Source organism: Candoia aspera, chromosome 5 (genome assembly GCF_035149785.1).
Source record: "Candoia aspera isolate rCanAsp1 chromosome 5, rCanAsp1.hap2, whole genome shotgun sequence".
Taxonomy (NCBI): Eukaryota; Metazoa; Chordata; class Lepidosauria; order Squamata; family Boidae; genus Candoia; species Candoia aspera.
Genome location: NC_086157.1, coordinates 96,758,042 through 96,779,883, shown reverse-complemented (window position 1 = coordinate 96,779,883; position 21,842 = coordinate 96,758,042). Strand labels below are relative to the sequence as shown.

Genomic DNA, 21,842 nt, shown 5'->3' with positions numbered 1-21,842 from the left:
TCAAACGTCGTGCTATGAATCATAAGCACTTGCCAATTCAATGCCATTGCTGGCCAGCTGGCACTGTCCAGTGGCTGCCACCTCCTTTGGCCAGCAAAACTTCCATCTGTACCCACAGAGGCGAAGGAGCAGGTGGGATCTGGCCCTTTACAGAAAAAAGTTTCCCAAACTGTGCTGTATTGTATTCTATTTCTGAACATGTGAATGCATTTTTATAAGCTCCCACTCAGTTTTTTTCCACTAATTTTGTTTTTCACAGTAGTAATAATGCTAGGAGAAAAATTCTGCTCTTTGGCTATGATGTTTATATTACGGCCATTCTACTCTAGGTTTACGCTTCTTGGTTCGACTCTGCACAGATATGGGAATGAAAGAAATGCAAGAGTATGCAATGAAGCTTAAAAGAGTAGAAAAATTGAAAGAACTAAGGGAACAGGTATGTTAGGACATTTTTTAAAAACCCAAGTTACTTAAATACCCTTAAGAATGCAATCTGATTTTATTGTATTGCACCCTAGACTCTCTAATAATACAATTCCACCAAAATAGATTTTGAAGTGCTACAGCATGTAATGGCAAAAACTCCTCTATGTTCAATTTGATTCAGGACAATAAAAGCATGTCAAGAGAAAAATAAAAACACTTCGCACTTCTGTGATGGCTGCTCCCATAAAGGTCACAGCACAACTCTTGTCTGTTGCTTTACTAACTACAAAGCAGCATGACGCAATATCATGAGTGCCTGGCACTGTTTAAATTTATTCATAATCTCCTCTTCCTTTTCCTGCCCCATAGCTAATGGGAATGAATAGCATAAGGAAAAGCAGCCCTCTTTTCAATAATATTTGCAAAACTGATGCATTATTATTATTATTATTATTTATTTGATTTGTATATCTCATCTAGCAACTCTGGGTGGCTCACATTTCAGTGAATACTGAGCAGCTTCTCAGAAGCACTCAGAACCAACTTTTGGTAGATAAGAGCAGGTTGACATCTAGCTTTGTATTGTATACTTTGTCCCCTTTCTCCTTAGTTCCAAGGTTAGTCCCTGATCCTATTTCCTGTATGGTCTGTTACATACCTTATTAACTTTACTTATTTTTCTAAATTGTTTCTGGTGCTCTTCTTCAATCAGACACTTTTAAATCACTTCACATGAAAATACACAAAATTAGATGTTAAAGTATTGGAAGCACAGACTAATAAAAATCCAGAAAATACTCTTTTTGAAAAAGCTACTGAAGTTTTTGTGCATGCTCCTAGATGTTCCCATTGGTAAAACTAGACTTCTGTTCCATCACTACTTTAAAGTCATGCATTTATTCATTCATAAAATGAGATCCATTCAAAAAAGACAATTTTCAGTCCATATCACTTTTTCAATTGCACTACTGAAAATCAAAAGGAGGGTTTAGGACTCACAATCCAAGAAGCTCAAAGAAATATATAGTATTTTTAGGAATATACAATAAAACTAGACAAACGTACATGTATTCATTCCCCCGGTCAACTCTTACTTAACCTTAAAACTCAGTAAGTGATCTTAGGAAGAATTGTGAGGTGTAATTTGTGTAAAATAATGCTATAATAGTTATTGATAATATTAAACAGTAATTCTATCTATTCTACCATTTGTAGCGTGCCAGGTCTGGCAGAAATGGCAGTGCCCGTGCCCGCAGAGAAGGGAGTGCTGGAGGTGGTGAGTACTAATGGAATTAAGGTTGGGTGAATATAACAATTTTTGCAAATTTCTCAGGTTAGTTTTTCTCTGTTCCTCATCTTGCAAATCTGTCAGGTTTGCTTTATTGAATTTGGTAGTTTTGTTTCAAAAGTGGCAACCAAATTTGTTACATACTTTCATGCACATTTCTCTACAGCAGTGTTTCTCAACCTTGGCAACTTTAAGCTGTGTGGATTTCAACTCCCAGAATACCCCAGCCACATGCTGGGGAATTCTGGGAGTTGAAGTCCAGATACCTTAAAGTTGCCATGGTTGAGAAACACTGCTCTACACACATAGATATTTATTTCCAATTTGCCTAATCTGTACATTATTTTTATAAGTATTTATAAGTATTTGGTCTAATATAGATGCCACTGTATCCCACATTGCTTTAGAAACTGGGACAAGTTTCAAAAGTTGTTTATTATGTATCTTTTTTAGGAACAGATGTTCAGTGTTCTCTCACTTTGGCATGCCACACCACATCATGTTTTTAATTCAGACCATAAAACATTGTCAGAGAAATCTGAGTGCTATCAGGATATATTTTTTCAGGGCTTAAAGACTAAAAAACTATGCCATGCGTTTCCATGGTAATTGCCTTGTATCCTGGAGTGTTGTAACCTTAGGCTTTTGTATACTTAATTTTGGCTTTGTTTTCATTTATCTTTCTTATAATGTACATTATGAAGTCATGTTTCTGAAGTGAGCTTGAAGGCTTGCAGGTGAATGTTACAACTGTTCATGAATATTATTCTTCATTACTGGTATTACTTAGTATAGCATGGAAAACATTATTGCAATGAACGTGAGAAGGAACATTATCTTCTCAAAGTCCTTTTCTGGAGATGGACCACTGCAGGGTTTCATTTGCTGTTTTATTATGTCACCTTTCTCAACCTGCCATGCTCCAGAAGTATTAGACCACAGTTTCCATCAACTAGCCTGGCTTTAGCTTCTGCTGACTGGGAATAATGATAGTCCAGCATATCTGGGAAGAAACAAGTTGCAGAAGATTGACTTAAATAATTAAAAAGTATTATCACTCAGGCTCATGCTAAGCAGAAGTGTGGGTAAATACAGATGCATGGTTAAAGGAGAAGTTATGTTAGGAGTACAAGGCGTTTATTTGTATGGGTGGAGGCAAATGAAATCCTTAGAATGCTCCTATACAGCAAACCAAGCAAGTAATGGAAGGCTGTTTCTATTCCTACACTGCTCTGTGGGAGACTTTAAGAACAACTTTGTTTGCTAGAATTGCTTCAGCACAGTTGGAGTCTTTCCACTCCTTTAGCGAGACAGAAGGACACTATGAGGTATCTAATATTGTCCCATAGACCAATGGAGGAAATACCATTTGTAGTTATAGAGGCTGCTCTATCTAGCAGTCCCTCTAGCAGAACTAGTAATTTCTATCATGCTCCATGAGGATTTGCTGGGGACTAATACTCCTTTTGGGGACAAAGGGTTCCATTTATACCTGAAGGATTAGGAATCCAGTCCTATGATCCCATGTGAGAAGGCAGTAGATCATGCTTCGAACTCAGAATTTTGGATCATACTCAAGGCATTTATGTTTCAGACAAATAATACCTTTATCTGGCGATAACAGCCAGTCTCATGTTCTGTGCCAACTCAGCAGGATACATTATACATCTAATTTAGCTTCCATGGAAGTAAAGGTTTTTGTAAGCTTATCTTCCACCGTTTCAGAGAGAATACTACATATTCTTTTCACAGAAACACTGTAACTCATATGGTACATTACTTGCCAATTAATAATTATCAGAAAATAGTTTCAGTAGATTTCCTTTTATTATCTTTTGTCTTCCTGATGATCTGGAGTATTGCTATCCCATTCTATATTTATTTGGGCCTTTGTACTCTTTCTTGCCTTTTGTTGTTGTTCTTTCATTCTTTCCATCTTCCAGCTTGTCCCTTCTCCAAGTAAAGCTCAGACCCAGAAGTGCCACGAGGTCATTTAAATTTCCCTACGGAAATCAGATTATTTCTGTACTGACTTCATTCAATAACAGTTCGTATAGCTTGCCATGATCAGAAAACTCTGGGCAGTTTACAGCACAGTAAAAATATAACACAATATAGTTTATGTTTATATATTAACTCTAAACATCCCCCCACCCAAACATGGGTGCCTTTAGCTATAAATGAGAGTTAACAGAAAGTGACCTAAACCAGGGCTGTTTAGGTCACTTTCTGAATGCCACAAAGAAAGGGATTACTCAGAGCTCTGGAGCAGAGCGTTCCAAAGTCTGGGGGCAAAAACAGAAAGACTAGTCCATGTGCCTCAACCTCTAATGGGGGGAACAACCCTTAGTAGATCTGGACATGTTCTCGGATGGGTCAGCCCTGCTGTATTATTTAGTTTATTTAGAGTACTACATTTAGTCTTAATTTAGCAACTTAAACATTTTCAGATTATTTAACATTTAATCTACTATTCTTCGAAGAATAACAATCCATGAAAGAATTGTTTGAGGAATTCAGCTTGATTTTTTTTCTAAGTATAAATGTGTCGGCCTGAATTTAGATGCAGAAAGATAAGGGCAGATAAGAGACCGCATACCCATCAGAGAGCTTTGCTTCACTGGTTCCACAATCAGATGTGATCTCTGGCACCACACGTCTTAAAGTTGCCAAGATTGAGAAACACTGCTCTAAGGTATCCACTGTGTTTCAGCAGCAGTCTGAAGAGGGAGAGAGAACAAATGAATGAATGTAGAAATTTTTATTTAAAATGTGTTTTTCTGAGCAATGTTCATAAAACCCAGCAGAGAAATAAAACATATTAAAATGAAATAGTCATATGTTAAAACTCTGATCTCTAAAATACATGGAAACCATCAATATGAGCAGTCGTTCAAATAAAACCCACTCTCAGCAAAATTAAGATCTAAAAGATTAATCTGCAACTTAGCAACCTGTTAAGCAGTTGGAAATAAATAGTGGTTCACTGGCAGTGAATAGAAACATGCAGCCTATGTAAGGAAGTAATTTCAGTAAAAAAACATGCCATCATGAAAATACTTGCTCCAAGAGAACCAGGTTCAGGGAAGCATCTAAAGTCTTCAGGGAATGGTGGGGAAGGACCTATGAGATGTCATAACTAATAAACTAACATATTATAAGATCCCTGATATACTCTGATTCAGACAGAAAAAACTGGCCTTCCCTGGGGGAGAAGAGTATGACATCATATGCGCTATGCCATTGCCACGGTATTTATCTATTAGATTTATATTCCTGCCTTCGTGGCAAATTATGTTATTCATGTCATTTGTGTAATGGCATAATGCCCATGATGTTATTGTGCCTATGTGGTATATTGTGGGTAGTTTTATATATTTATTTATTTATTAAACAGATTTATAAGGCGCCCAACTCACACACGGTGACTCAGGGTGGCTTACAGAATTAAAAACCATAAAATCACAATAAACAACACCCACACCCACCCACCCCCGCGGCAGCAAATACATTCTTACCAGCCACTTGATTGGCTCCGAAGCAGCTTGGGGTCCCTTTGTAGTTTGTAGTTAGGGATGTTGGCTGTGAGCCAGGAGGATTTACAATTCAACTCATGTTTGAATTCAACCGAGTGTCTTAGGCAAGGCATATAAGATCAGCTTTCTCCTACAATCTAACTTATATTTTAGAATAACTATAAGGATTACTGAGATACCAATCCAGAACAGACTGATTGGTAATCAGTCACATTCTGGTCAGAGTTTCAAGTACACTGTCATGATCGCCGTTGTGATGTTTGTGACATCGCAACGGCTTGCATGACAATACAAGAATATGGGTCCCTGGCTGATAAGGCAAGGGCAATAGAGAAACACAAAAAGCAGTAATGGGTCTAAAGAAACAATGTAACGACCGAGGCTGGCAACCCAGGAAGAAACAATAAAAGGTAACTGACAAGAAATTGAATAACAACTGAACAGGTGAGGTTCGGAAGGGCGCGCCCGGGCTTTCGAGGAATTAGAAGCCTGATCGCCCGGCAATGGATCATCACCGCACAGGAAGGCGATCGAGGCGATGCCCGGGGCGCAGGGGGCTGGACGACCTCTCACCTGGCAAGGACGAACTGGTGGGACTCGTGGGGCGCACCTGGGGTAAGGTGGGGTGGAGTGCTGACCGGCGCGGGCTATTTAAATCCCATTCCGGCGCGCTTCCCTCACTCTCAGCTTTCTAAGGGCATGCACTCTAGTTCTAAATAAAACCAGAACCTAAAGTCTACTCTAGCGTCTGTGTTTTTATTGGGTCTCAGGTAGAGCCTGACACACACCCCATTTGGGTCATGGGAAACTAGCTGCATGTGGAATGCTTTGACTTTCTAAAGTATCATATACACAGAGACTTTGTTTATGTTATGTTGACCTAAAATTATTTTGAACATATTCTCTCTCTTATATCAGATCCTGGTAGCATAACAATTAAAGGAGATCGTCTGAGTGCTAAATTGAAATCTTTGCCAGGAACAAATGAGCCCTATGAAAGCAGTGTTAATAAAGAAATAGGTAAGTGATGTGTCTGATCATTTGCTTTCACAGAATTGGTTAGATTCACAAAGAAAGCAAAAGTTTTAACTTTTTACATCATTGGTGTAATTAAGTTTTTCTAATGGAAGGAAAGGGGAACTACTACTCCTTAAGCAAATGTTCATATCAGAAAAACAATATTTAAAAAACTTTTAAATATTGACTTTTTCCAGTATGCAAAGTAGAAATAGAAAGTGGAATTAAAATTGCCTATCTGCCTAAAACTGGTATCCAGGTGATATCACTAGCATATCTGGGGAGAAACATCAACCTAGATATGCTAGTGATACCACTTTGGTGGCTGTGAGAAAGACTTATGGAATATTTTGTTAATGATGAAAAAAGTGCTAAAACTAGACTATTGTTCAATATTTTAAAAAAACCCTAGGTTTATATCAAACACCACACCAATGCAAATAGAGAAATCGAAGTAGTAACAGACTATCTTCCTAGGCTCAAAAATCGACAGGGTCAGTGACTGTAGCCATGAAATAAAAAAGATACTTGCTACTTCATTGAGTTTGATAGATCTAGTCAACATGTGCAGAAACAACAGAGATGGGGTATGTTTTCCCAGTTACTAGTACGAAACTCTGGCACAAAAGCCAGACCATCAGAAAGGTTGATTGAAGGAAAATTGATGCCTTTGAGGTATGATGCTAGAGAAAATTGTTGAGACTACTTTGGACCTCAAGGCAAATAAATAATTAGATGAAATAAAATCAGACTGCTCAGTGGGAGTACTGATAATGAAGCTAAGCTTAAATATGTGGAGTACATAAAATGAGTCCTGGGAGAAGATCACAATGCTTGGAAAAACTGAAGGCAATTGAAAAAGAAGTGACAAAAGAGAAAGTGACTAGTTCATATCACTGGGCATGATCTTATATAAGACCTCAAAGAAGCACTGACAAAATAATCCTGGCAAAATAATGTCCATTGGGTCACAAAGAAGCACCTGAATGAGTGAACAGGCACATCAAAAGATAGTTCAACTACAGAATCAATATAGTCTTATATTTATCTATATTTCAAATTTTGTCACTGCCCATCTCAAAGAGCAACTTTGCAATCTTTTGCAAATTATAAAATGCAATCTTTAAAAATAATCCTGTATAAAGAGTACTTCAGTAGTAGCCTACATGTACATTCTGTAAACATGTAGAATGCAAACTGTGCTGTATAAAATGTTTCTTCCGTTTATATATTGCTTAGAACACTAGAGGTGAATTTTTCTCTTTGCAAACTATAGAGCTCCTGGACTGATTATGGAAATGAAACCAAGATATAGGATAAAGTGGAATTATGTACACTGATTATATGCCCATGAACACACCTCCCCATGCAAAATATCATGGTGATTTATTTATTTATCCCCCAAATAGCAGATTTATTCTTAATTTAATTGGGGGAGAGGATGGTGGGTGGAAGTGCTTTACAGGAAATGTTTTTCAGAGACCTTCTTATGAAGATAATGAGCAATTAGAGGCCAGTGTTTTCCTCTGACGCATCCTTTGATGCTCTGCAGAAAAGGGAGTGGTGAGATACTGGAAGTTGTACTGACTGTTCAGTCTACTGACCACAGGGGATAGTGGGGTGTAACTGGTTAGGAATCTCTTTTTGTCCCCTCTTTTTCACACTTGGCCTGCTCACAGTAAGATTACTAATCTCAGGGAATTTCCTTCCTACCATGGATTTCTCAAGCCCACTTGCTCTCTGACTTTTTGCCTGATAGGATGTAGCTATCTAGGAACTAAGCATTACCTGTCCCCAGCTCCATGTATTTCCTGCAATAATAATTCTTTTTGTTAAATTTACAAAGAGTGGCTTCACCAGTCCTTGCTCAGATTAAATTCCCTCTCTCCAGAAACACTCAGATTACTTCCTCTAACAATTGGCTGGTAGAAAGGGGAGTTGGAAAAGACAGTTGGGCAACCAAGAGAGGAACTGAGGATTACCCAGTGTTGGATCTGAAGGAGAAGGTAGTAAGCAGACTGAGGTTAACCATTATGGCAATAAGGTTGGAAGAGGAAATGAGAAATGGGAGCAGTAGGGGTGGGATTGGGGAGGCTGTGAGATAAGAAGAAAGGAAGGAAGCCAAGGGTCTGTGGATATTTATCTGTCGTGGGATATGGAATTTATGTTTGTGTGAGTGAAGAAGTGATACAGAGGGATAGGAAAAAATGGAGAGGAATTAGTAATTGGGTTGAGAGTTTGGATGAGAAAGTGAGAATTGCATGGTAAGAGAAAAGGTCTATGCTTTGAGGCTGATTCCTCCCCTCTCCAGATATTCAAGTGGCTGCAACCGTTTGCCTGTGAAATGTGGGTTTAATGGAGTAGTTTGTGTTCCAGCTACTTCCTTTCACTGAGATCTTGGATGAGTTATATGACTGCCAGTCTTGCTTTTTTGAAAAATTGATGTTTTGTAACTGACCCCAACATACTGATTCATGACATTTTCTTTAAAAGTTCCAATGGGCCAATCTGCCCCCAAATTGGAGATTCTTGTCTTCACTGACGCAGAAGAGAAGGTAGGGTAGTATCACTGGTAGAAAGATCTCCAAAATTTGGTAGGATATGGCATGAGATCTTAGAAGCTTGGAGAAAAATATATGACTGTTTTGGATGTGAAATGTAATTTTACTCTGACATAGAATTAGTGGGGGCCACTAAGTCCAGCTTCTGCTGGGTGCAAGAATCCAAATTCAGACACGCCCAACAGATGGCTGTCTGGCCTCCATGTGAATACATCTAGTGAAGAAGAGCGCACACTGGGTAATTGGTTCCACAGTAGAACTGCTTTTACTATTAGGGAGTTTTTCTTTTAACGTCTAATTAGGATCCATTTGCCTGTAACTTAATCCTTTATTTTGTGTCCTGCACTTTGACATAATGGAGAACAGGTCATGACCTTCCTCTGGGTGACATCCTTTCAGGTATTTCAAGAGTGCTGTCCCCCCCTCCCCAACTTCTCAAAGCTAAAAATTCCCTGTTCTTTCAGTCTCTTCATATGATGTAGCTTTTAGTCCCTGATTATCCTTGTTATCCTTCTTCTGAATTTGTTCATTTCTGTTAAACCTTCTTAAAGAGTGGGTGACTGAAAGTTGGGTTTTGACTGAAGTAGAATAAAGCTTCCTGCAATTCGAAAACTGTGCTTGTGTTGATGTTGTCTAAAATTGCATTTGCCTTTTTTGAAGTCACATCACAGTTCTGACTCATATTCATTCTCCTCCTTTCCTTCCTTCCTTCCTAAGCCTGGTATTCTGTATCTTTATATCTGTGCATTTGATTTTGGTTATCTCAATTAAAGACTTTGCATTTGTCTATGTTTAATTTAATTCTGTTATTTTCAGCCCATTTCCCTAACTTACCAAGAAAATTTTGGATTATATTTTTTATATTCTAGGATATTGATCCCACCCAGTGAATAAGTATAAAAAGTTTGAGCAGCTGTTCCTGCTGTTCAGTAAAACAGCAAATTTTTTTGATCTGTTTTTTCTTTCTTTTTAAAATGTAGATGCTTCCTACCTGGATCCACTTGGACCTCAAGCCGAGAGACCAAAAACAGCAGTAAAGAAAAGAATGGATGAAGATGAGTTTGCTGATGAAGAACTAGGCGATGATTTGCTTCCAGACTAACCTTTTAGACCAGTTCAATTATTTTAAAAGTTTCATGAGTAAAAAAAAATATTCTTTATAGAGATTTATATTTATTTGAACACTATGTATATGAAGTCTTTATTTTAAGTAAAGTGTTTTTATAATAAGAATTTAAAATCTTGCATATCTATTGTTGATTATAACTTTTACCTCATTTCATATCTTTTATGCTCACCCAAAGTGCCTTAATGATCTATGATAATGCTGGATACCAGTGAACAGCCTAAGGCTGAAGCATTGGGCATTCTTATATCATAACCCATGCCTTGATAAATATCCAGTTTTGTTGAAGAGCGATTACTCATCCTAAGCTCATACAAGGTGTCTCTTTGAAGAATTGCCACTGAAAAGAGAGCTCAGGAATAAAGCCATGTTGCTGGGATATCAGCCATGGATATCAGAAACAATGGTTATGGCATGTGGATTTGTTAATTGTATTAGCTCTTCACAGCTTTGTTGCTGATTCAGGGGAACCAATCCAGGGCATTTTAAGGAATATTTTTGAATATGAGTTGTGTGAGAATAACTAATGAATATCTGACAAACAATATCTATGGAGATAAATTGCAATTTCTAAGAGTTCTAACTAATTAAAAATAATTCTAACAATTATTTTTTGACAATATTTGACCACCCAATTTATCCATGTTTTCCAAGCTGCAAAATGTGCAATCCTTGTCTTGTATATGGCAAGATTTTAGGCAGTTCTATGCACATGGGACTTATTTATGCCACGCTATGATAAACTCCTAACATTGTTTAACCAAGTAGACTTACTCCTCCTTGTAAGTGAAGCAACATTCTATAAGCCATCCTGTATCTGCGAGGTTAACTCTGTTCCATAGTTCTCTTTGCCTCCGTGAAAGAACTGCAGCAGTAAACTACAGCACAACATCTGCCAAGAACTTGTGTATATCAGTATTCAAATCTCAGAGTCCAGTTCTTTTTGCTGCAGAGATTGTGGGAATTACTCCACATTAAAGATACTGAAATAGGAAATTAGTATTGTACAAATCTAAGAAATAACAGATTTGATTAAAAGTCAAAGAGGATGTTTCAGACTTTCACTTTTTCTAATTAGCTAGTAAAGATCTTGACAGATTAGGAAAAGCCTACATATTTTTTCATGCTTACTAAAGCAGCCCTTTAGTACGGCATCCAATCCAGCTTTGGCAAGCCATTATTTAGACATTTGCTAAAAGGTTAGCAAAACCCTTTTGAATCTGTAGAGGCCCCTTGTTGTCTTTTCTGCATTTTTGTCATAATTATTTGGCAAGTGCAGAAAATGGAGCAACTTCCAAATACCATCCTTTTTGGTTAATGACAAGTTTTCATTAATTATACGTATTTCATTATATAAAGTTTTGAACAAGAAAAACAAAACTGAGATGAAATTAAGCTTCTGCTCTCTAAATCATCTGTCCATCTCAAATAGGTGATTTAATCAAGTTTTTAAAATGAATAAAGACTAGTTTAGAGCTGCACTGCCTTCTAAAGTGATGTTTTCAATTACTGCGCTGTGTTATCATTTATTTAAATGAGAAACAGGGAGAGAAATTTCCAGTGCTTAATTTATTAACACTGACCTTATTTTCCCTAGGCAAATATCTATGAGCAGAGATGGGCAACTTTTTTGTGTCTAGAGACAGCACTTTTAAATTATTTTTGATGTCAAAGGCAGTAGTGGGTGGAGTAGTAACAGTGTGGGGAAACTGGAACTTTTAATTTGTTTTCAGGAGGATTTTAATGTTTTATGAAGGTGATAGGCACGTAGCACTATGATTTGATGCATGATTTGATGTTATTTTGCTGCTGAATATTGGTGGTGTGATCCTGTTAGCCTCCAAGGGATGCAGAACAGAAACTGGGAGTGCATATAAGCAACCTAAAGGAGAGGAAAAAAGCTTATTATTTTGTGATGAAGTACAAGCTTCATGTGTTCTTTAAGAATAGAGGCATCTGAGCTGTTTTTTATTGAGACTTGGAAAGGCTATCCATGTTTTATGAGTTTAACTCAGTATATATAGCTTTTAAGGTCCACTTCTGAGAAAAGAGCTCCAGAGTTCACTGCAGGATATGCCTTTGTAATTTGGGGAACTGGAGCTGAAATAATCACTCTGTCTTTTTACTTTTTAAACACCTTTCTGGCCAAACTTGTCCGAACTGCTTTGGAGTGGATTGTTTAAGGATTTTTGCAGGGTTTATTGTCTGGAAGAACCTGCAGGGTTTAATAATTAAAGACAGTTTATGGAAGGGCAGTTGCAGACAGTAGACTCCTAGAACTACTAAAAGGCATTATACAGGTCTGCTGAAATTCAGTTCCTTAAAGATTCTTTGCAGAATGAAAAGTTATAAAGCTGGAGTCTCCATAAATGTTGGTGAGTCTAAATCAATGTTCAGTTTGATTCACAGCTGAACATCCCTATCAGCCGTCGTCAAGAACAGCCATTTCATTACACTACGAGAAGGGGAAGATGATGGGGAAACGGGACTATCAACTCTGCAGAAAGACCAATACTTCCAATTCTGCCTCAGCTGGGGTTATTTAAGAACTAGTATCTAATTTCCTCTTTCCTCCCTTTCTTTCTTCCTCCATTATGTATTTTAAGCACTCTGGGTAGGCTTACAGTTCATCTTTTTTCACTAATTGTACATAAGCCATGACAGCCAGATTGGTGCATTGGTTAAAGACACTGAGCTAGAAAGTAGGATACAGTGAGTTCTAGTTCTTATTTAGGCATGAAGCCAGCTGGGTGACTTTGGGCCAGTCACTCTCTCACAGCCCCAGGAAGAAGCAATCGCAAACCACTCCCCAAAAATCTTGCCACGAAAACTGGGGACTTGCCCAGGTGGTTTCTAGGAGTCAAGACTGACTTAAATGTGCACACACGCACATAAAAGTAAGCCGTACAATTAAAGTGCTATGCAGATAGACTCTCCCCCCAGTCATGGAGGAGCTACAACATCCTAGTATTGTTGATAAGCACAAATTAAAATATTTGAATTTGTATGGCATCTACATGGTGTGCTCTTCTGTAATCCATCATAGTATTGTGGCCAACATCTTTCTCAATGGGTTGCATATGCACCAATGGAAAAAATGGTACAGTATATAGGCTCTGGAGAGAAAGTAGGCCGGAACCAAAAGACTTCTACAAATTATCCTTTATGTTCCATGTTTTTGCATCATCAGTATACAAATAAGCTATTAACTGTATACATGCATACTGACTGGAGCATATAAAAAACGAGTTTACAGGGTTTTTAAAAAAGTAAGTGTATATGGATGACCTTTGGAGCAATGTTCTTGTAAATATTACATGGATTAAGTTCTCCCAACTCTCAGCCACCAACAAGAACTGGAGCATTTAGGTATCTCACTTTTTGGAAATAATTTGACTCGCATGGGCGGCCATATAAATGTGAGCAATAAATAAATTTTAACTCATATTTCCAACAGAAGACCAGCCAAGCAAGCCAACTTTTACTTGCTTTGGGACAGGGGGATTCTTCCCAGAAAGCTTTGCGGAAAGTTCTTAGTATAGAACACTATTCTTTAACGTGTTGGGATCCAGTTTACATGACTTCAGACTTCTATCTAAATGTTGCAACCTGATGCAGAACTCATTTAAACACTAGTCATATTCTTCCTCTCCATCCCCGTTTTTCTGGGTTTTTAACCTCATTGCTCAATTAAGGGCTCATAGAAATTCGAAAGTTTGCCCCCGCTTTCATCCTCCTCCTTTGGCTACAACATTAAGTTGCTGCTAGACGACTTTTGCCTCGGGACTCCAATGCAAGGCGGAGTCCTCTCCGATGCCCTGCAGATCGGTGCGCCAAAAGACCTCGCGTTCCCCGCCGCAGTCACCCCAGCGAGGGAAGCGCTTGAGGACCAGCCCTTTCCACCGGCGTGCTGAACGGTCCTGGCACCAGCAGCCGGGGGTCACGCTGTGAGAAGCGGGGCGCTCTTCCAACTTTTCCCCCGCCCCCGCGAGAGCCAGGAGGACACCAAGCGCTCTTCAAGCCAGTCCTTCTCACCGCTGCCACGCTCCGCACCTTGAGGCGCCCCTGCCATGAAGACGGCCAAGGTAAGGACGGAGCGGGTACGGGTGACAAGGTCGCGGAGGGCAGGGAAGAATCGGCGCGACACCCCTGACTTCCCCGCGATGCGAACTTCCCTCCTGGCTGCGCGGCCCCGGCGGGCTGGAGGCCGTTTGCTCCGGCCTGGATATCTTGCAAGCTTGTGCTATTTGCGCTTCTTCCCAGTTCGGCATCGCGAGGCGAGTCAGCCCAGTCGCCGAGGCGTGGCGCTGCTTTCGCCTCTGCTCTTCTTCGACGAGCTTGAGTGGGAAATAAAGAATCGCTATCGGGGGCAAAGCGAAGCAGCAGGAAAGGCGGTCCCGGAGCTTCGCTGCGCGCAAAAGGCCGAGCTGTTGGAGTGAGCAAAGCAAAAGCGCGCCTTTGGGGAAACATTGGGCTGACGGCGGTGGGTAAAAGTTGTGGAACTGCAGCAATTGGCCAGGCTGCTTGTGGAAAGCCTAGGAACAGGCGGCGACTAAGTTGAGAAAAGCTGCCTGCCTGAACGGGCCGTGCAGGTTCCCGCTGTGGGTAAGAGAGCGGTGTTGGTTTCTCTCTTCTAACCCGCCCATTAGCGAAAGCCGCTGGCACTTCAGGTGAAACGTGGTTGGACAAATAGCTTTCGTGCCCTGTTGTAGCTGATCTTACAAACCGACAGTTCTTCAGGCCACCTTAACCTCCAGCACAGTGCTTCTCAACCTTGGCAACTTGAAGATATAGGGACTTCAACTCCCAGAATTCCCCATGGCTGGCTGGGGAATTCTGGGAGTTGAAGTCCACACATCTCCAAGTTGCCAAGGTTGAGAAACACTGCTCTAGCAACAGTGAGCAATTTCAGCCAGAAACGAAGAGTCAGAAAAGAGCCATTAGGCCCTTGAATCAAACCACTGCACAGGACAGGAATCCAGATTAAAGCATCTCTGATAGATGGCGGTCCGCCCTGTGCCTGCATGCCTGCAAAAACAGGAGCCCACCAGTCTCTGGATCTTGGTTCCAAAATCAAATTCCTTTGGCAGAAGAGTTGGAGTTGATAACAGATGCCATGTTGGGGAATTCAGGCTTAAGCAAACACTGTGATCAGTCAGGGAAAACCCCTGAAATTGTTTTCAATCAATGTTCTCAAATTCTATAGCCTTTTTTGGGGGGATGAACCACTCTGTTTCTCCCCTTGCTAGAAATATCTTTTGTATTGTTTCATCTCCTGCTTATTACAGGGATGGATACTGGTTTCTCTACTTTTGTGGGGGCTGGGTTTCCCCAGAAGAGAGGCTGTCAAAGTAAGTAAGCGTCCCATGCGGTCTCGGTCCTGTGCAGACCGACCTGAGGAGCTTCTGGAACAGCTGTATGGAAGACTCACAGCTGGCATGCTCAGCGCCTTCCATCACACCCTGCAGTTGGAGCCCCTGGAAAATGATCAGAACATCAGTTGTCCAGCGGGAGGCTGGCCAACTACTGACAAGAAGTACCGTCTCCCCATCAATCTCAACAGTGTCTCTCCTTGGTCCTACAGGTAGTCTAATCTCCTCCTTCTCAGTACCTTTCAGATTTTGAAGTGGGATGTGTGCTGCCTTATTTCTCTTACCCAGAATCAGGGCAAGTTTTGAAGGAGGAAGTCACACATGCAACCTGTTGACAGAGTAAAAGAGGAAAAAGGCACTGCCTGAAGCTGTCTTTATATCCCATCTGGTCTAAAACTGTGGGCTCTCAAGCTAGAAATGAGGCATGCACAGAGCCAATCTAGCACTGCCCTTTAAACAAAAATTAGGACAGCATTGTGGAAGTTACAATTGCAGCTGATCTTAGTCTTCTAACAGAAGAGCTAATATAGACAAGTCACAGATGAGCAAAGCAAGGAATTTATGACCTGTCCAGTTCACTTCCAAATATTTTTAGGAAGGTGCAGTTCTATATGTGCAAACATGTAAAATACAGTTCATAACAAATGCTGGACTGTATTAAAGCTAAGATAGTGTCTAATTTTGAAAAGAAAAACTCTGGGAATAATACTGAGTGTGAACAGCAGCTCTTGTGTTCTATATTCCCTGCATAGGAAATGCAAATGGTTACTAACAAACATTTGCTTTGTGGCTAGTCTTTTGCTTAGTTTAACATTAAAAAACATTTCTCAATGGTGGAATTTTAGAAGTAAGTTCCTATATTTTGAAATAGTGTTTAAAAGGAGGACAAATCACATCCCTTTATAGCACAGAATAGTCTTCCACGTATCTGATCCATCCTTCAGCTGTGCTGGCTGCAGTTCTGGGAATTATTGTCCCAACTCGCCCAAAAGGCATCAGAAGATTAGCTTCACCACTGTAGCCCTTGACTACTGATTTTATTTTTTTTAGTCCATCCCTTTACCATAAAAGTTTGCTTGCTTCTGCAGCTCACTACATCAGATCCATAGAGGCTTAGGCCTTTTGATAAAATGTATTAGTTGGACAAGGCACTGCCAGACTCCTGATTTTTTGCCCCCATCTCTAAGACGGCTCTCCCCCTACAATGTCCATTGAGGATTAGTATCTTTCTTGTATGTACTAGACTATTCCTAAAGATACAGCCATGAGCAACCAGTGATCTTGAATAAGGCCCCCTTTCTCTTTCCTTCATTAACCAGTAGTGGCCTTTCCCTGTTCTACACAGTAATTTGCTAAATCCCCCAAATGCACTTTCCTGGACTAGTTCAAAGGTCTTTATTCTGTCCCCACTGAAACTTCCATAAGACTGATATTACCAAAAATAACCCATGGTTACCATTCTTTAACTGCTGAAGGGCTGTTTCTATTCCAACTCAACAGGGATGTGCATCAATCATTCTATGGTCCATCCTTTTTTTTTAGCAAAAATATGCAAGTTGGCAAATAAGTGCCAGTTGTTCTGCTCCCCCCTATTTTTTTCACTGTGCTGCTTGACTTACCAGAGCTTGGAGATCCTATGCATTGTGAAAAGGAGGTACACTGATGGATTGCTGTTATCAGGCAACTATTGTACAGGTAGTCCTCACTTACCAACTGCCTCATTTAATAACTAAAGTTACGATGGTGTTAAAAAGATAGCTTTGCAACCAATCCTCACATTTACGGCTGTTGCAGTGTCCCACACCTACAAGATCGCCATTTGTTGCTTCACAAATGGCTTCTGACAAGCAGAATTAATGGAGAACGTGGAAGTATAATCGCAAGTTGCAGTCACCTGATGCCTCGCTTAACAACCGAATGGGAAGTGACTTCTGACTCTTGTTACAGTAATGCTCTTGGTGGGCAATAAACCAAGCTCATGCATGATTTGCTTTTGAAAAAAAGAAACTGCTGTGCCAAAACAGTTTGAAGACTGGGCTGTTTCAGAAGCACTCTTTCTGTGTCAGGGACCTCGGCTGCAGAGATTGGGGTCCAGGTTTGTTTTCGGTCTGTGGCCAGGTCTCAGCCTTCCTGCTGAGCATGCTCTCTGCATGCTGGAGTCCCATGCCCAGCAGGCCTTCCAAGGGAGAGTCCTTTCAAATCGCTTCAGTTGCTTCCATTCTTCATGTATTCCAGAGCTTCTGAGCTGTAGCAGCAGCTTCTAGAAATAAAAAAATAAAAAAATGGTCAGAAAATGAGTTTAGCTTAAAAACCTCTTTTCTTCTCCCTCCCTCCTTCCCTCCCTTCTTTCCTTCTTTCCTTCCTTCCTTCTTTTAGATTTTTATCCTGCCTTTCTTTTCATATACAACTCAAGGCAGCAAGCATATCAATACTCCTCAACCACTATACCAAACAGGCTTTTATTACAGTCTTAAACCCACCTTTATACATAAAATACATAAAATAAACCTACATTTCCCCATAATTCTTTAAAACAACAATAAAAAGAAGGAAGAAAAAGAGTTGGGGTTAAAGTTAATATTAAGGATATGGGAGAGGTGCAGTTCTGTTAGGCAATATTTGCTCAAAGCAGCCAGATAGAATTTGTCTACCTTGTGGGTAACATGACTTATACAGTCTGCCAGAAATACTCTGATAATTCATCAGTTCTTACCTCCTTTTCTAAAAAACAAGTAGATATGCAACCAATGACACATGTTCTTTCAGTTGGGTGTGGTTTTTCTACATGTATTGTTTTCTTTTTATTTGTAAGCTGCCCTGAGTTGTCAAGGAGTCAGGCAGCCTCAAAATTTAATGAATGAATAATAAAAATAAATAAAATAATAAAACAAAACAAACTAAAATAGGAAAGGGTTGTGCAGTTGCGCCCATCAACTTGACTTTTTTGTACCCACCCATCCCCAAAAGTTTCCATGTTGAAGTTTGATCCAAACAAGGATACTGAACTCACAGTATTCTAGGTGATGGTCTATTGAAGTTGTTCAGTTGTTAACTTTTCAAGAACTGCAGCTGTTTTTTTCTCTTGTCCTAATAACAGCATGATAATATAAAGAACATCTTGACATTTTGCTATACTCCTTTCCATTCAAGCGAACCCAAGAAGTGGGGAGCCTAGGCACGGTGGGTGGGTGGGGATTAGGACAGAATGTCCAAAGTGAGTCTGTATTCTTTTCCTTTGGCACAGAATCTCCTATGATTCTACCAGGTATCCAAAGTACATTCCTGAAGCCTACTGCCTTTGTAAGGGCTGTCTTACAGGTGATTACGGAGAAGAAAATCTCCGTTTTCGAAGTACGCCAGTGTTTATGCCGGCTGTCATCTTGCGACGGACCACCTCCTGCGCGGGCGGCCGCTACGTTTACACTGAGGACTATGTATCTATTCCTGTGGGCTGCACCTGTGTACCAGAATATGAAAAAGAAGCAGAGCAAGCGAATTCCAGCATAGACAAACAAGCAGTAAAATTGCTGGGGAATCATAATAATGACAAGCCAGCATCCAAATGAAGAATGGAAAGGAGGCCAGAAACAAAGGATGTTTTGGTTCATAACTTCCTGTTTCAGAGAGCTGTAATGTCCAGTTGCAGCAGATGTGTCTTGGGCTTGGGCCAGTTGATATCAAATTGTACTTCCTTCAAAAACATTGGAGTTTTCCAATTTCAGCTCATTTATGTTGAAACGGTGCCTTTCTCCTCGTAACTGGAGATATGACAGATAGATCCTGGAGAGTTGCAATAATGCTGGGGGACATGTGTTGTACCGTATCAAGACATTTAAACATACTAGATAACTGTTCCATTTTCTAGTGCTTTGCTATGCAGATTCTCAAGATAGGCTGATAAGGGACACTTCATTGATTTGTGTGTACAATAAAACCTTGGTTTAATGGGTTTTGGATATAGTCGACAAACTTTTCATTTGGATTGTTTACCCATTAAATCAAGTTTTTATTGAAAATTATGCTATTCACATCAATTACATAACACATGTGATATACATTGATGCAAATGACATACATTCAGATTTAATGAACATTCAGATTTAACAGATGTCCCCTTCCCCACAGCGGTCTGTTAAATCAAGGTTTTGCATTTTTCCTACGTCATTACTGAATACGAGTGAGGGCCACTGAGAATGAAAGAGAACAATATAAATTAATAACTAAAACATTTTTCAAAGAATGCTGAAAAACCAGCTGTGAATCTGCAACTGATTGTTTTTGAAAGTGTAACTAGCTTTGACTTGGTTTATAGAACTTGGTGTTCTGGACCAGAAACAGTTTAATAGTGTGTCATGTCAAAAGCACTAGAATTACAACATTAAAACTGATTAAAAGCTATTGAATTCATTAAACATGCTGATGGCCACAAATTTAGATGCTTTTAAGAAAGGGACTAAATAAATGTATAGAGAATACGTCTATCAGTGGCTACTAATCTTGGTTGCTTATTACATTTATTGAATTGCGGGGAGGGGGGGTTGCAGATTATACAAACATTAAGTACTTATCAATGGATATTGACAGAATAAATAACTGTTGTTTAAAAACCTTCAGGCTTGGGTTTTATTTTAAAGTTTGGGTTTAAGTCCTAAATCTGGCACATGCTAGCCATCGCTCTGGGTGTACAGTGATCTTGAAGCACCACCCCCTAGAGCAAATCTTGCCATCCACACTACAAGAGAGGACCTCAGCCGGGCGGCCTTCAGCTACATTCCACTAGCTGGCAAAGTCCTGAAGGCACCAGTTTGGAGACAGCTGCCTGTGAGATATGTTGCTTCTCATACCATTGTGAAAAGCCAAACATTGTTTGGTTTATGACACCTTTCAGAAGCGTGGAAATGTGCTAATTGCCTCTGCAAACTATTTTAACTTCTGGCAGGAGCTTTGAGAATAAATAAAATGAACATCCCTCAGATAAAATGAAATCAAGCTGCATGGACAGTTCAAAGAAAGGCAGATAAATGTATCTTGGTGTTCCTCACTCAAAGGAGAGAAACTGCCAAATTCAAGGAAAACGTGAACCGAACTCTTGAATAGAAGTTCTCTGAATTGTGTTCTCTGAATTGTGTATGCAGAAGGCATCTGCCAATGCCTGTTGAAACACCAAGATACAGGAAAACCTGCTTTGCCCTGCCTACAGGAGTACCTCATCTGGAGCAACTTTTTTTCCCAACTGCAAATGCCATTCTAAAAAAGCATTCCTCAAATTGATTTCTTTTCCAAAGTATTTATTAGTGACTAGTCCTCAGCGTTTTTTCCAAAGCAAATAGAAGTGGGGTTTTATTACTGGAATGGACAATTTGAAAGCATTGCACAATACATTTATCTCTGGAACAGCAGGAGGGTCGCCAAGGTGGCGAAGAAGAGCAAACTGACAAATTGGTGATCAAATCTACATTTGATTGTGATTTGGGTCTCACTCCCAAAGAGGGACTGGATTCCCATTTCCGCCATTATTTTCTCTCTTTTTTCTTTTACATAAAAATGCCATAGTGAAATGTGGCCATTTTGTTACCTGTGTCCATGTTTGGGAATGTGGATTAAAAGTCTGAAGAGAATAGCCTCTCAAAGACCTCGAGATTTCATTTATACCTTTATTTTTTGGCAAAAGAAGAAAAAATAATATACTGTGATACCAAATTTTTCTGTTTGTGTGTGTGTGTGTGTGTGCTCCATTATCACCTGGTTTGAAGGCTGCCAGCATAGGGTGACAAGGGACCAACGAATCAGAAGCAGATTTCAAGCAATGCATTTTTCTTCAACTGATGTTGACAAAATAGATCATTATTTATTTCTTTAGGTTTAGACACTGCCCAACTCCAGGGCAATTATGAATCATGTGCTCAGGTGGCTGGAGAAAGAAAAGCCTGGAAATTAATCTTGGAAAGAATAATGGAAAGAGCAGGATTTGTTCATCCCAACAGAAAGAAAACTGAAGAGAAAGAATAGCTGTCTTTAGAAAGGCTGTCATTCAGAGATTAAGTGGGTTTGTTCTATGCTGCTCCAAAAGACAGGAAGATCTAGAATTAATAGTTTGTTCACTTTTTTATTTCTTTTGTACCGCATTCTAGCATGATTCCTGAGGTTCCACAAAAATAAGAACAATTAAAAGCAATAAATAGAAACCATTAAAAACCAGGCAAAAGACTGTTGACCACTAATGATAGTTCTAATAATGACAGGTATGCTCCAAAGCTCTATTAAATGCACCCTGTTTCGACCATCTATCTCTGTATTTTTCAAACTTAGCAACTTTAAGATATGTGAACTTCAACTACCAGAATTCCCCAGCCACTGATCTATCTGAAAGACAGGATTTTCTGGGGGAGGCTGTTCCAGAGGAGAGGTGCCACAACAGAGAAAGGTGGTCTCTGGGGGCATTACACCATCTCCTCAAATAGAAATTTTAAGCACCCCTTCCTGGGAAAAGCAAATGGGTTGGGCCAGTTCTACTTG

The 21,842-nt window shown here is 39.8% G+C and overlaps 2 protein-coding genes across 3 annotated transcripts in view; both read left to right on the top strand.

Annotated features, from left to right (window-relative positions):
• IFT88 (intraflagellar transport 88) overlaps positions 1 to 10,528 on the top strand; it is a 45,280-nt gene extending 34,752 nt beyond the window's left edge. For both annotated transcript variants that reach the window (XM_063305776.1, XM_063305775.1), the window contains 4 exons: positions 330 to 436; positions 1,642 to 1,702; positions 6,169 to 6,270; positions 9,809 to 10,528. In XM_063305776.1, the coding sequence (XP_063161846.1) occupies positions 330 to 436; positions 1,642 to 1,702; positions 6,169 to 6,270; positions 9,809 to 9,930 (392 nt within the window). In that variant the 3' untranslated portion in view covers positions 9,931 to 10,528. The remainder of the gene's footprint in view (positions 1 to 329; positions 437 to 1,641; positions 1,703 to 6,168; positions 6,271 to 9,808) is intronic.
• A 4,718-nt stretch (positions 10,529 to 15,246) lies between these two features.
• Positions 15,247 to 19,869, top strand: IL17D (interleukin 17D). The gene is made up of 2 exons (XM_063305773.1): positions 15,247 to 15,538; positions 18,571 to 19,869. Exons 1-2 carry the CDS (start codon positions 15,321 to 15,323, stop codon positions 18,890 to 18,892), a joined length of 540 nt encoding a protein of 179 aa, XP_063161843.1. The 5' UTR covers positions 15,247 to 15,320; the 3' UTR covers positions 18,893 to 19,869.
• The last annotated feature ends 1,973 nt before the right edge of the window (positions 19,870 to 21,842 follow it).

What these genes read in the sequence shown, in the direction of transcription:
- IL17D (XM_063305773.1), top strand. Translation starts at nt 15,321, where the DNA reads ATGCGGTCTCGGTCCTGTGCAGACCGACCTGAGGAGCTTCTGGAACAG. An exon ending in GTCTCTCCTTGGTCCTACAG is followed by an intron (nt 15,539 to 18,570) that starts GTAGTCTAATCT and finishes CCTTTGGCACAG; the next exon opens with AATCTCCTATGATTCTACCA.